General features: G+C 39.9%; 1 protein-coding gene across 1 annotated transcript; it reads left to right on the top strand.

The window, feature by feature from the left end:
- Window positions 1-7: 7 nt before the first annotated feature.
- Window positions 8-826, top strand: LOC137747981 (uncharacterized). Its single transcript, XM_068488100.1, has 2 exons — window positions 8-307; window positions 398-826. Exons 1-2 carry the CDS (start codon window positions 8-10, stop codon window positions 824-826), a joined length of 729 nt encoding a protein of 242 aa, XP_068344201.1.
- Window positions 827-13,908: the final 13,082 nt, after the last annotated feature.

The raw sequence follows: 13,908 nt of genomic DNA, 5'->3' as shown, positions 1-13,908 counted from the left end.
TCAGAAGATGGGCTTGGAAAGCACAATCATACGCCGAGCGAAGGTACGCACCGGATTCAACAGACATATCTCGACTGTTATTGGCCACATCATACTTGATGTGAAAACACTACCAATTGTCTCAAAGCAGACGTTCATAAGAGTAAGCGACCTATCTCCTTACAATGGTATTCTATGGAGACATTGGCTAATAAAACCGGACGCCGTCACTTCTATCAAGTATCAAAAACTCTGGTTCCGCATCCCGGGAGAAGGAGTCAGAGAAATAAAGTCTGACCAGGCCGCATCTCGACGATGCACTGTGCAAGTATTGACGGAATAAAAAAAGAAGAAGTTTACCCCCGTAGAGGCAACCAAGGTCTAAGAGGATGACGAAGCTACCAAATAACAATTATAGCAAACAGATCAAAAATATGGTGTCCAAACCAACGTGCCGACAGACGAGACGGGATGGAAACCCAAAGAGGATGCCGAGCACATCATTCTTGATCCCCATCAATGTGATAAGACGACTAAAATTGGCTCACGTCTGAGACCAGAAGAAAATGAGGAACTCACGACTTTCCATAAGGAGAATCATGATGTCTTTGTGTGGTCACCTTCTGATATGCCTGGCATTGACCCCAAGATAGCTTGTCATAAGTTGCACATCAACCCCGCTGCCAAACTGGTAATCCAAAAGAGAAGACATTTCGCACCCGAGAGAGTAGCGATCATCAAAGCAGAAATTGACAAGCTATTGAAGGCCGGATTCATAGAAAAGGTAGCGCACTCAACATGGTTTGCCATTGTCGTGCTAGTGAAGAATAAAGAGAAAGGCAAATGAAGGGTTTGCGTAGATTACACTGACCTCAACAAAGCATGCCTAAATGATCCTTATCCACTTCCCCGAATTGATGTTTTAGTAGATTTGACTTTTGGGAACCAGCTGCTCAATTTCTTGGACGCATACTCCGGCTACAACTAAATAGCCATGTACGAGCCTGACAAAGAGAAAACCGCATTCATGATCTAGCAAAGCACCTATTCCTAAAATGTCATGCCCTTTGGCCTCAAGAACATGGGAGCCACTTACCAAAGATTGGTGAATATGATGTTCAAGAAGCAAATTGGAGTAACCATGGAGCTTAATGTCGACGACATCATGGTAAAAGGCAAGCAGCAGTCAGACCACATCGGCAACTTAGTGGAAACTTTCAACATCCTTAGAAAGTACAAGATGAAGCTTAATCCCGCCAAATGCACGTTTGGAGTATCTTCAGGCAAATTCTTAAGGTACCCAGTAACCCAACAAAGAATCGAAGCACATCCCAAGCAAATCCAAGCAATCATAGAGATGAAATCTCCAACCACCTTGAAGGAAATCTAAAGCTTGATTGAACGACCAGCCGCCCTTAACAGCTTTCTCTTATGGTCAACTGATTGATGCAAACCCTTTTTCAAGGCCATTAAGAGGGCACAACGAGACAAATAAGATGACGAGTGTGAAAGAGCTTTCCAATACCTGAAGAAGTACCTCACATCACCTCCCTTACTATCCAAGCAGGCAGTAGTGGAAGACTTATACATCTATTTGGCAGTCTCAGAAGTAACAGTAAGCTCTGTCCTCATATGAGAAGAGATGGAAGCCCAACTACCGGTATTCTACACTTTTAAAGGTATTCTTGATGCGGAAACTAGATATCCAAATATTGAGAAATTAATTTTGGCGCTAGTTGTTGGGGCTCGGAAGCTCAGACCATAATTTCAAGCTCATACAGTCATCGACATTACTCAATATCCTTTACGATCAATCCTACATGGTCCAGACGCTTCTCAACGGGTGATGAAATAGGGGTTGGAACTTGGCCAATAAAGTTTAGCTTTTCAACCTTGCACAGAAATAAAGGCCCAAGCCCTAGGTAATGCAACAGAGTAGCTCAACAACGTCTCGGAGGCAGCCAAGCACACCTTAGCCATGTATGCTCCACCTGATGGAGACTTTTGGCATTTGTATGTCAACGCGTATCCAACTACAAAGGTTTGAGAGCAGGCGTGGTCCTTGTCACCCCAAACGGTTCGATGCTTAAGCAGGCGATCACTTTAGGCTTTAAGGTGTCTAACAACGAAGTGGAGTACGGGGCGCTTCTAGTAGGCCTCCGAATGGCAAAAGACTTGGCGGCAAAAAAGCTTGCAATTCATTCCGATTCTCCGCTAATCACCAGCCAGACTACTCGGGAATACACGGAAAAACACCCAAAGATTGCGCAATACCTAGAAAAGGTACGAAAATAACTTAAGGCATTTCAGACTTATAACCTCACTTACGTTTCGCGGGCAGACAAAACCCACACAGATGCACTAGCCAGTCTAGGCTTCAGCCTTAACCACCAACTTAAACGTTATATTCTGGTGGAATACCGAGACAAGCCAAGCATAAAGGCAAAGCCAGCAACCAATGTGTCATAAGTTAATATAACTCCAAACTAGCAAAGTTCCATTATAGATTACCTGGTTAATGACACATTCCCCACGAAAAGATTGAAGTCTAGAAGACTCCAAATAAAGGTGGCTTGCTACTACATGTGAAACGGCATTTTCATTTGAAGATCCTACACCATACTACACTTCCGCTACCTAACGCGTCCCGACGACCTAAAGGTTCTAAGCTCAATCCACGAAAGCGTTTGTGGAAATCACTCCGGAGGCCGATCCTTAGCACATAAGACTCTTAACACAAGCTATTATTGGCCTACCACGCACCAAGATGATAAGGAATTAGTACAAAAGTATGACTATTACCAACGTTACAAGCCGATACCAACACTGTCTGCCAGTAAACTACATCCGCAGACAAGTCATTGGTCATTCATGCAATGGCAATTGACTTGGTAGGGCCATTGTCGCCCTCTACTAAGGGCAGAGGCATGATGATCGTTGCAACCGATTACTTCACCAAATGGATAAGCCCATGACGATCACGACTCAGACAGACATAGAGCGCTTTATATGGAGGAACATCATTTGCTAATTTGGCATCCTTTAATCCATCATCATAGATAATGATCCGCAATTCATAGGCACATATTTGGCGAAATTCTTCCAAAAGTATGGCATTAAGCAACACATGTCCACACCAAGATATCCTCAAGGTATTAGGCAGGCTGAAGCATTCAACTAGACGATTCTCGACTACCTCAAGAAATCCCTCTCCGACAAGAAGGGAAAGTGGCCAGACGAATTCCCCGGATGTATATGGGGATATTGCACAACCAAACAAAGAGAAACTGATGAGACTTCTTTCTCTTTGGCATTTGGTTTTGAAGAAATCATTCATCCCAATGTCATTATGCCAAGTATCAGCACTCTACTGGCAAATGTCGAGCTGAACAGTAAAAAGATGGCCACAAGCTTAGATCTGGCAAAAGAGAAACGCAAGCAGACCATCACCCACATCACAGCCTATCAGCAGCAACTGCTTTCCAACTACAACAAAAAGGCCAAAATCCGGCAGTTCCAAACCGAAGATTTAGTCTTAAGAAAAGCCTTCATCACTGCCTGCAGAGAAGGCTCCAAAAAGATGGATCCCTTTTGGGAAGGTCTATACAAGATCAGCAAAATAGATGGTAAGGGAAGTTACACCATTGACACCATGAATGATAAAAAGATCGAAAAGCTGGAACGCCTACAATCTGAGGAAGTACCATGTGTGACTTCCTACTACACCAAAGTTTGAAGACTCAATCAGCTCAACAGGCACCACCTTGCGAGCCAAGGATTATCCAATTGTTATGCAGTCTCTACTTTACAGCTAAATTTTCGTTCGTTTCACTCGTTGTTCAGTGAGGAATACAGAAGTAATTTACAACTTGGCTCAACCACATGCTTACAACAACTGATCACTTATGCACTTCAAAAGAAGATCACACCTTCCTTAGAGACTCATCACAGAAATTGCAACCCTTAAGGGACCAACCATGTTCTCTAGTGCGATAGGGTAAACTAATTCCCCAACACCCACATGGGTCTGCTCTCCAAGGCGGGAGGATAAACTTACACTCCAAATATCTAGACGTGGTTAAGCCAGGCTACCATGGTATAACTAGGTGCACGATGGCTTGCGCCGGAATTCCTAGAAGTAGCCACAATGGTCTTTTTTCAAGGTCTAGCTAACTGAAGGATTTTGGGTTTCCTGGCCTAATCCGCAGGAAACCGGGCCCAAGAGATGGATGAGGCACATTATATAGTACGCTCTATGGACGGTTACTCTAGAAGCCTAAAGTTGTTACCGACTGCACTAAGGTAGCATACGGTTTCCAGAATATTGCCTACGGTTTTCCCTTCGAGCATTAAGTCGTGTTAAACTTATACAACCGCACGTTTCTATGAAAGGTTAAACAAGTTAGCACATATATACGAAGCTTCATCCATTGCCTTTATTTCTGCCAAAACACAAAATGATCTACACCAATTCCTAAAGTGTTGTGATACTTGCTACGCAACCCACAAAATTGGTTACAAAAAGTATATTGTGATGCAAGCCACACAGCTCAAAAGATTGAAGAAAGCCAAGATTAACAGCCAAGTGGTCACGCGAACTCATTTGCTTCTGTAAGTAAGGCGTCTAGCTAACAACCATATGGCTAATGACCTTACAAAAGTTCTACACCAACACCTATGATTGCATAGGCTACGTAGGCCTGTTTGCTTATAAAAAGTAGCATGTCTACCATTGGTCTAAAAAATCTAAGGTTGGGCAAGAACGAAGGAAGCAAATTTATTAAATTTTCTAGCAAAATCGATAAACAACTGGCAAAGACCGAAGAATTTCAAGCAAAACAAAAAGCAACAAGAAAAATGAAGAAAATCCTAATAACTACCTAGAAGACTACTCTTCAGCAGCTTGGACACCTCACAGCTACTCGATTGCCACACCTTCAACAACCGTGACACTCTTAGTAGGGGCACCATCAGACGCTTCACCCCTAGCTGCTCCAGCCTGGGCACTAACTCCTTCGACTACTTCACCAATGGAAGCCTAGAAAGCAAAGACGAGCAAGTTTTCTAGAGAAATAGATAAGGTCTCGAAGTCTTTACCAGCAAACTCAAAGTCAGATGGCCTCCCAAAGAGATGATCTGCATAACCCAGCTTATAGAAATCGACTTGACTCTGAGCAAGCAAAGCCTCAAACCCAACCTTATTACCATTAAATTGTTCATTCTCCTCCAGCAGACCAGCATAGACGCGCTGCAACTCTTCCACTTCCTTCTTCAGACCGTTGTTAATCTTCAAAGCACCCTGAAGTTCTAACACTTGATGTTCAAGCCTATCAACGACCTTCTTAAAGTGGATCACTTGATTATAAGCAGTGATCAGTTTTTCATCCTTTGCGTAAGCAGCAGAGTAGAGCTTAGAGACAACATACTTAAGGTCTTGAATCTGAGGTATGTAACACTCGATCTCATTTTCTGCACCTTCATACTTAACTTGGATCACGTCAAGCCTAGTCTTCAAATCCATTATCTCTTGGCAAGCGGTCTCAAGCTGCAGAGAAGTGGGTGCAGAGATATTAGACCTCTTCAAAGCGGCAAGCTCAAATTCCAACCTCTTGATCTTCTCGGCTGAGGAATAGGCTTCAATTGCTATAGTCTTTGCCACCCCATTGGCAGCCTTAGTATCCTTTTGGTCAAAGGGCATAGACTCGACTGCCAGAATCGCCGTTTTCTGCATCATAGCAAGCAAAACAGCCCTCCTATACTCGGTCGTATACTTCACGAAGGAACTTGGGCAGACAATCCTTTTAACGTTATCGACAAACTTGGCACACGCATCCATGTCTTCAAGCAAACTTGGTTTTAAGAGCGCATAAATCTCAGCAGCCTCCCCAGAAACAGGCTTAGTGGATTTCTCACAATTGCCCACATGAGCAGTCTCATTCTTCTCAGCAAGGGAATCAGTCTCAGCAGTGAGGGGAGTAGGTTTTGGCGCCACTTTAGCAACAGGGTCCACCTTATCTCTCTTCATGGTAGTAAGTCTCTCCAAAGGTGAACCAAACTTAGCCCTCGACAGACGTTTTGGAATAAATTTCAGCACTAAAGGCACGGCGGAACTTCTACACTGAGCAATCTTATCAGAAATCGAATCAGCCACTTTTGGAATTGCAGACGTCATTGGCATAAATCTAGGAGCCTCATTTTTCTCACCTTTAAAAGAAGTCCCGTCAATCACAAGCCTGAGGGCTGCCAACAAACCCTTGCGAGTAGCAGAATAAGTATTTGGCTTTTTCTCAGCCAGCATCTCTTAAGCAGGCGGGGAATATCTCATCTTTCCTCCTTTATTCACAGTAAACTCCACTACAATGATCAGACGTGCCAACGCCTCAGCCTTGATTCGCTTTGTCTCCTCTCTCGGAGGCAACCCACCTTTCTCCTAACGAAGAGGACTAAGCAGCCAATGACGTTCATAGTACTCAGAAGGAATGCCTAGTACAATATGCATCTTCTTCATATCTGGAGAAGTCTTAGGAGTCGAGCCGAATTCCATGTCTACAAGAGCAGAGGAAGATGATCAATAAATCAGAGAACAGCTTAGCAAAAGTACAAAGCAGCCGAGGGACTGAGCAGTCTACTTACTAGAGATGAAAACTGTTGGAACACGCAACTCAGGGAAGGAATTAGACTCCCATTCTCCGCTAATCTCCAAAGTTTCATTGGCCCAGTCATGGTCTCCTTTGCTCGAGTGGTCAAAGAGCCTGTGGCGAGATCGCAGTTGCCGAACACCTTCAATATGGCCAATGTCAAAGAAGTACCAAAATTCATTGACAACCAAGTCCAAGTCAAATAATTGGCTTAGATTGAGGAACCCCACCATCACATGGACCGTATTCAGAGAACATTGAGCATGGTTGCACTTCATAGAGCAAAGTACTTCTTGGAAGAAATGAGGCATGGGGAAAGTGAATCCTAGCACGAAGTAGTAGGGGTGAAATAAGGCATTAAGTGGAGCCCCACTACATGGCTGCAGGAGCCCAGCAACCATACCAAACCCTACGGCCTGGCCTGATACCTTCTCGGCCCGTAGGCCTCACTGTTTGAATCGAATAAAAGAGGCCTGGCACCCCACGTCCTATATCTCTCCCTCTCTCATATGAGCCAAAGGCCAGACCCAATTCACCAGCATGGCCCGCGCCAAGCCCAGCTCAGCGCCTTTATGCTCCCATCAGCTCGACCCGAGCTGAGCCATTCCTGGCCCAACCAACCACTACCATGCCAAGCAACCCCACGTCAACTATGCCGTGGCCTTCTTCAACCAACTTTTCACCCATCCTCAACCCTCGTCGAGCCAAATTTCAAGCCCCAAGGCTCCCAAAAATTAAGAAGACAAGGAAAATCAACTCTTTCTTACCTTGGTGCGATGTGAAGACAAGGAAAGCCACAAAAGATGATCATTTGCACAAGCAAGTGTAGAAGATTGCTAGGGGTGGGGGAACAAATATCCTCTAGCTTTCTCTCTCTTATAGGGTAGATTAAATTGCTATCTGAAGTTGATTTAATAATCTACTTAAGGTAGACTTAAATAGACTTTAGAAGTAATTTATTTCCCTTTTCTTGAAGGATCTAATTTCTAATTAAAGAGGGAATCTACATCAAAATAGGAAACAATCTTATATTTCCTAAAACAAGAAGATCTCTACACCTATTGCTCTTCCCTGCAAATAGCCCAACAAGTGTGGGGGCATTTGTGGAGCAAAAAATAATCAAGAAAAATATGGCGGTAATACGTGGATTTTTGGGGTTAAAAAGATAAAATTACCCTTGAGGCACATTGGGACTCCTACACACATGCAATGGACAATAACGGCTCAATTGAGGCCAAATGTGATCAAAATAGTGTTATTTTAAACCTTATCATCACTCCTCATCAAATCTTCACCTACAAGGTAACTCTCAATTATTCTTTTCAAATTAGAATTAATTACCTAAATTAATTATCTAATTAATTGCCTAAAGTAATTGCAAGATATTATTTCCATAATATCTTGCAATCAATCCCACAAAACAACAAAATGTGGCCAGTCCCAATTCTCCTAATAGGGCCGGCCACACCCCTATATATACTCCCTCATTTCTCCAAAAACCTAAGTCCAATTCTCTTCTAAAATTCTCCAAAATTTTCCAAACACTTTCTCCCTTAAATTCTAACTTTGGCATCGGAGGTTCTTCAGCCAAAGCCCCCCCTAATTCATCGTGGGCGCGTAAGGCTTTTGGCCTTGATATAAGGTGTTAATTGTTTTGCTGGTGCATTTTCGTCCAAGAAGAAGAAGGCAGAAATTTTCATCCACATGACTTAGCCAAACTCCCCCTCTCTTTAGTGTAAAAATATCGATATACTCAAAAACAAAAAATTATTTTCATTATTCAATGAATTTTACAGCATAAAACTATATAAAGAGAATAATTGCTAGAGTTGGAAGGACAAATACATAGAGAATTGCAATCCACTCGAAGTGGAAGGTAATAATTTTCTTCAACTACAATTATATGTTGAGCAAGGTCTTAAAAATTTCGAGGATGAAATTTCTTTTAAGAAGGGTATATCGTGAAGACCAATATTCTTTAAAACTGCTTTATGAAATTTGTATATCAAGTATTGTGATTAATTTCTTTAACTATTTTCGTTTGATTAATAATCATTTTATTAGATTACTTATTTGAGCTAAAAATCTAAATGTTTATTGTTATATTATTAGCTATCTTCAATTTTCTAGTCGGTGTAAGTTAACACTTTGGGATGGTTGAATAGCACTCTTATTGGTCCTAGCTATGAGATAAGAAGGAAGAATTCCAACCGATTGAAGCATCTATAGATATAATCGTCATTTGGAAGGAAAGAAAAGATAGACCAAAAGAGAGATCCAGATAGAGATCAGAGGAGAAACTGTATATATGCCGGACCAATTTATAACAGAGCTCCTCCGTTCCCCTTTCTCCTTACGTTTCCCACATTTTATGTAGTGTTTTTCAAAGATGCAAATACCTACTTTTGAAAATGGGGTTCTCTCTTGGGAGAAAAGTCATGTTGAGTAGCGGCTTAGCCCGCGAAGGATGGCTCCTTTTGATTTTTTTTTTTTTCTTACTTGAAAATAGAGATTCAAAATAACTTGTTTGTTCGTATTTATTTATCCATGTTATGTTAGTTATAATTGAAAAAAAAAATTATAAACAATGGGGTTAAATTGACTAATTGAATTCTTGTTGAGACTTCGTCATACATTATCCATTCTTCATATAAAAGATAAAAGTAGTCAAATCAATTGAATTATTAGTTCATTCAATTTTAGTTATGACTTAACTTTCAGTAGAATCAGTGGTGAGAGTGGAAAAAATTTAAGCTTTTCTTCAATTGGGGAATAGAAGGACGACGCAAGAATAGACTTGTGCTTTGGTATAAAGAGAGTTTTTCATTCTTCCTTGATCATATTTGGTTGGCCATGTTTTTCAATCTAACAATCTTATCAAGACATTTTTTTTTTTTGACAACATTGTAAAGCTACGATCATATTTCATTACTATGGACATTTACACCTCCATTTCCAACAGTCTTAGATATACCACAAACATTAGAGTTGTATATAAAAAAAATTAAATACTATGGTAACAAAAAAGTAACAATTAGTGAAAATTAAACATGCCAAAATAAAAATAGGTGAACGCGAAAAATCTCCCTCTACACACGCCAAGTTAGGCCCACTGAGCTAGCTTGTTGAATACGCCTTATCCAATTCGTGGGTCTATAACTCGTTAAGTAACTATTGGGCTCAGATGGCTTAACAAAGCTCAAATCACAAATGACCACGCAAAATCAATGATGGGGCCTCATAGACTATATGATCTTCGATGTCATTTCAGAGCCAAACTACTAATTGACTTGTTGAACATGATAACATTTTTTATAAGAACTAAACCAACCAATTACAAAATGTCACTTGTGCCTTGTTGAATCATCTTCAAGCTGAATCCTACTAGTACATTAGGACATGATCTTCAACCAGAAATAAGCAATTATTCCTCTGCCAAGAAACTCGAGCTTTTGAATTCATAGTCATTCTCAAAGTCTAACTTAAACATCGAAAAACCCATAGCTCATACCACTTCGATGGGACAAAGTCAAACATGTTCGAATATGAGTATAGTAATGTATATTATAGCCGACTATTATGATTCAATTTCGTGTAGATAAGTCTAATGGAAAGAGATCTTGAATTTTTCTAGACATTATAGGATTGAAACTCAGTTTCCATCCTAGTTTTTGCACTCATTGTTGGGCAAAGATTCCTTGGCAGTGTTCCACTTGAATGCTAATAAAAGAGACAAGTGGATTGAATGCGTACATATAGCATGCCTCTGATCTCGCAAGACACACACTCTACATTGAATCAAAGGCCTATTATTGATTTGAGCATTGAAGGTTTTGTCAGAGAGAAGGTGGTTTGCTATAGAAGATTGATGATTTCATTATCTTCGGTCTCTATAGAGAAAGGTGCTCTGTTTTGGAATTTTATAGTTCCTTTTTTTTACTGCTTCTACAAGTCAGTTAGGTTCTTTTGTTTACCGAATTGTAATTTGATACTTGTATGATTTGTGGTTGATGCCTAGGTTTTTGATAAGTTTAGTTTTCTGCTTGGTTGTAGTGTTATTTCAGTAATTGTTCGCTTTTATGGATTGTGTTTTTCCATTTCACTTCAATTGAATTTTACAACCTTTATTTTTGTTAACCTTCTATATTCCTCTAGTTTCTAGGTTACCGTTCCTAAAAAATACCACGTGCACATCATTTATAGGGAAGTAAGATTCTCTTTCCTCCCTCTCTTCCCTTTTTTCCTTTCTTATTTAAACGATTACGATTAAATCACATCAACATCTTATATTGATCTTTTTATAAAGAGATAAAAACAAAAGGAAAAGTACGAGAGAAAGAGATAAAAAGAGAGGAGACTAGGAGATGAGACTATCCCACTCCGAGCACATTATATATGCATCTGCGGCTCTGCCCACTTGAAAACAAGAAAGAAGAATCCTCAAGACAACCTGATGAAAAGTGACTGGTTTTAGTTGGGGTAACAGAGATACATGGCATATTCCCTTGAACATAACTAGACAGCAACAAACAAACAAGTGAAATATTTTTTCATGGACCCAACCTCACATAATCTCTTTTCAAGTTTGACACCAAAATCTCCATCCAAAACCTAGGATTCTAATCCCTTATCCCTTCCCACCTCTAAATCCCTCTTAAAAAAACAACAATCCTTGTGGGATTGCGATGTGATTTTGTTTCCCAAACAAGCAACAAATTCTGACCCAATTATTCTCCATGGAAGACCAACCCAGGGCAAGGGAGAAATTTTTACAAATACCTAGAACATAAGCTGACAATGGAGTTTCCAACGAATAAAATCTTGACAGCTGGCTATTTAACTTTGCAAGTTTTTTTCAAAATCTGCCACGTGTCTTCTATGTTGTTTTTTTTTTTTTTTGGTTGAATAACCAGAATTCTTCGACATAGGAACCCGATGAATGATCCACGGCACCCTCATATCTACCTCTGCCGGAATGGTATTGTGACCCGTTTCTTTATTATTTTTTGTAAGAGTTAACTTTGTTTAATTTTTATTTTACAAGTGTTAATAAGTGACTTTGATATAAAGTATTTGAGGTTAATGAAAAATATGGTATAAAATAGAGCGCAATTACGTTCTAAAATTTATACAATCTACTTTACGTATCGAGATAAAATTTGATGATTGTTGTTGTTATAGGTGTTAATAAGTAATTAGTGAAAAATACTACTTGTCAAGCTTATACCGGAAAGTTTCTCTTAGACATGGTCCGTGCCTGGATAACTCCAAGGATCAAAGTGTGGTGGAGGAAATGATTTTCGGCCTTCTTGGAAATGGAGTTTCGTTGTTGAAACCCTAGAGAATGGTATGTCAGTAATTGAGCGGCGGACAACTTGTCTATACGTTAATGGACACATGTAAATAATTATTCTTGTATTACGGCTTTCCACACACATTTTTTATGATTTTATGTTTTGCCTATGAAATATCAAAATCATTGTCTTTTGATTTATCTTTAATTTTTTTTCCCACACTTTTTTAGGAGATTGTTGCAGTCCTTCTCTCTATTTTTTTTATTATTATTTATTATAAAAGAACTTTAACGAAAAGTTTTCAGTACCATTTATTTTAACGAAAAATCATATTTTTATATTAAAAAGTCAATCCCGGTATTATTCACTTTACCCTTTATTTTGTCTTTATCATTAAAACTCAAAGTTTTCAAGTTATTTTCATTAGTTTTCCTTTATTTTAATGGAACAAAACAATGGTGACATTTGCATTAGTTTTCCTTTATTTTAATAGAACAAAACAATGGTGACATTTTCAGAGTGTTAACTGCAACTTCTTTTGTTATTCAAGCAATATTTTTTAACTTACTTTGTTATTTATGTTGATTATCTTTTGACGCTATTGTTATACTAATTTTCATTTGATTTCTTTTTTCATGTAGGTTTTATGATGGTTCGACAGATTATTGTGGATGCAAATTTCTTCCTCCTTGATCTTGGAAAAAATTGCACCTACAAAACAATTAACACCTTTGGTCAAGGCCAAGAGCCTCACGCGCCCACGATGAATGTGAGGGGGGCTTTGGCCGAAGAACCTCCGATGCCAAAATTAGAATTTAGAGAGAAAGTGTTTTAGAATTTTAGAGAATTTTAGCAAGAGAATTGGAAGTGAACTTTGAGGAAAAGAATGATGTTTAAATAGGAGAGTGGCATAATTTGGGAGTTATGGAATAATGACCTAATCAATTAGCTAATTAATAGAATAATTACCTAATTGATTAGCTAATCAATATAATAAAAATGGAAGATTTTGCGAGTTACCTTGTGGAGAATATTGGATGAGGATGGATGAAATAGATTTTGAATTTTTACCTATTTTGGGCACTTTTGACTTGGTTGAGGGATGATTGCCCGCTACTCATGCGTAGGAGTCTCGGTATGCCTCAAGGGTATTTTTGTCCTCTTTTATCCAAAAATTCACGTGTTGCCTTATGATTATTTTTTACTCCACAAATGCTCCCACACCTATTGGGCTGCTCGTAGGAAAGGGCAGCAGGTGTAGAGATCTTCCTACTTTTGGAAACTGAGGACTGTTTCCTATTTTGATGTAGATTCCCTCTTTAATAGGAAATTAGATCCTTCTAGGAAAGGGAAATAAATTTCTATCAAAGCCTATTTAAGTCCACCTTAAGTGGGTTATTAAATCAACTTTGGAGAGCAATTTATTTTACCCTACAAGAAAGAGAGAGAGAGAGAGCTTAGAGGATATTTGTTCCCCCTCCTCTAGCAATCTTCTACATCTTACCCGTGTAAATGACCATCTTTCATTTCTTTCTTTGTCTTCTCCGTGCTGCACCGATGTAAGAAAAATTTAATTTTCCTTGTCTTTTTCTTGGATAGTGTTGTCACGGGGCAGCCGTCGGGGTGGTGTGGCAGGTCGGCTAACAGGGGCCGAGAGTCGGCTCGGCATGGGCCGATGATGTGTTATGGCATAGACCACTCCTTTAGGCTGCTCGGCTTTACTAGAGCCAAAGGCAACTTGTGTGTCTGGGGCCGTGGATTGTGGCGCTAAGGCGCAGTGCTAGGCGAGCCACATGGCTTATGTCCTTTGGGCTCTTGGACCTAACACGGGCCAGTGCGGTGATTAGGAGAAATGAGGAGGTTGCGGGCCTCATAGGCTGCTAAAATGTTAGGCATGCAGGCCTTTTACCTGCTAGTCCGAGAGAAAAAAAATGAGGGAAAAACCAGTATGGTTTAAGTTCCACTGCTGAGTACTATGAATAACGTTGGCTACTTAG

The sequence above is a fragment of the Pyrus communis genome, chromosome 10 (genome assembly GCF_963583255.1).
Source record: "Pyrus communis chromosome 10, drPyrComm1.1, whole genome shotgun sequence".
Lineage (NCBI taxonomy): Eukaryota > Viridiplantae > Streptophyta > Magnoliopsida > Rosales > Rosaceae > Pyrus > Pyrus communis.
Note: the sequence above shows the minus strand (reverse complement) of the source record. Positions and strands in the feature narration are given on the sequence as shown.

Bases quoted from the DNA above. Each gene is read 5' to 3' on its own strand.
- LOC137747981 (XM_068488100.1), top strand. From the start codon at position 8: ATGGGCTTGGAAAGCACAATCATACGCCGAGCGAAGGTACGCACCGGA. The intron at 308-397 runs GTATTGACGGAA...TAACAATTATAG, and splicing joins CTCGACGATGCACTGTGCAA to CAAACAGATCAAAAATATGG.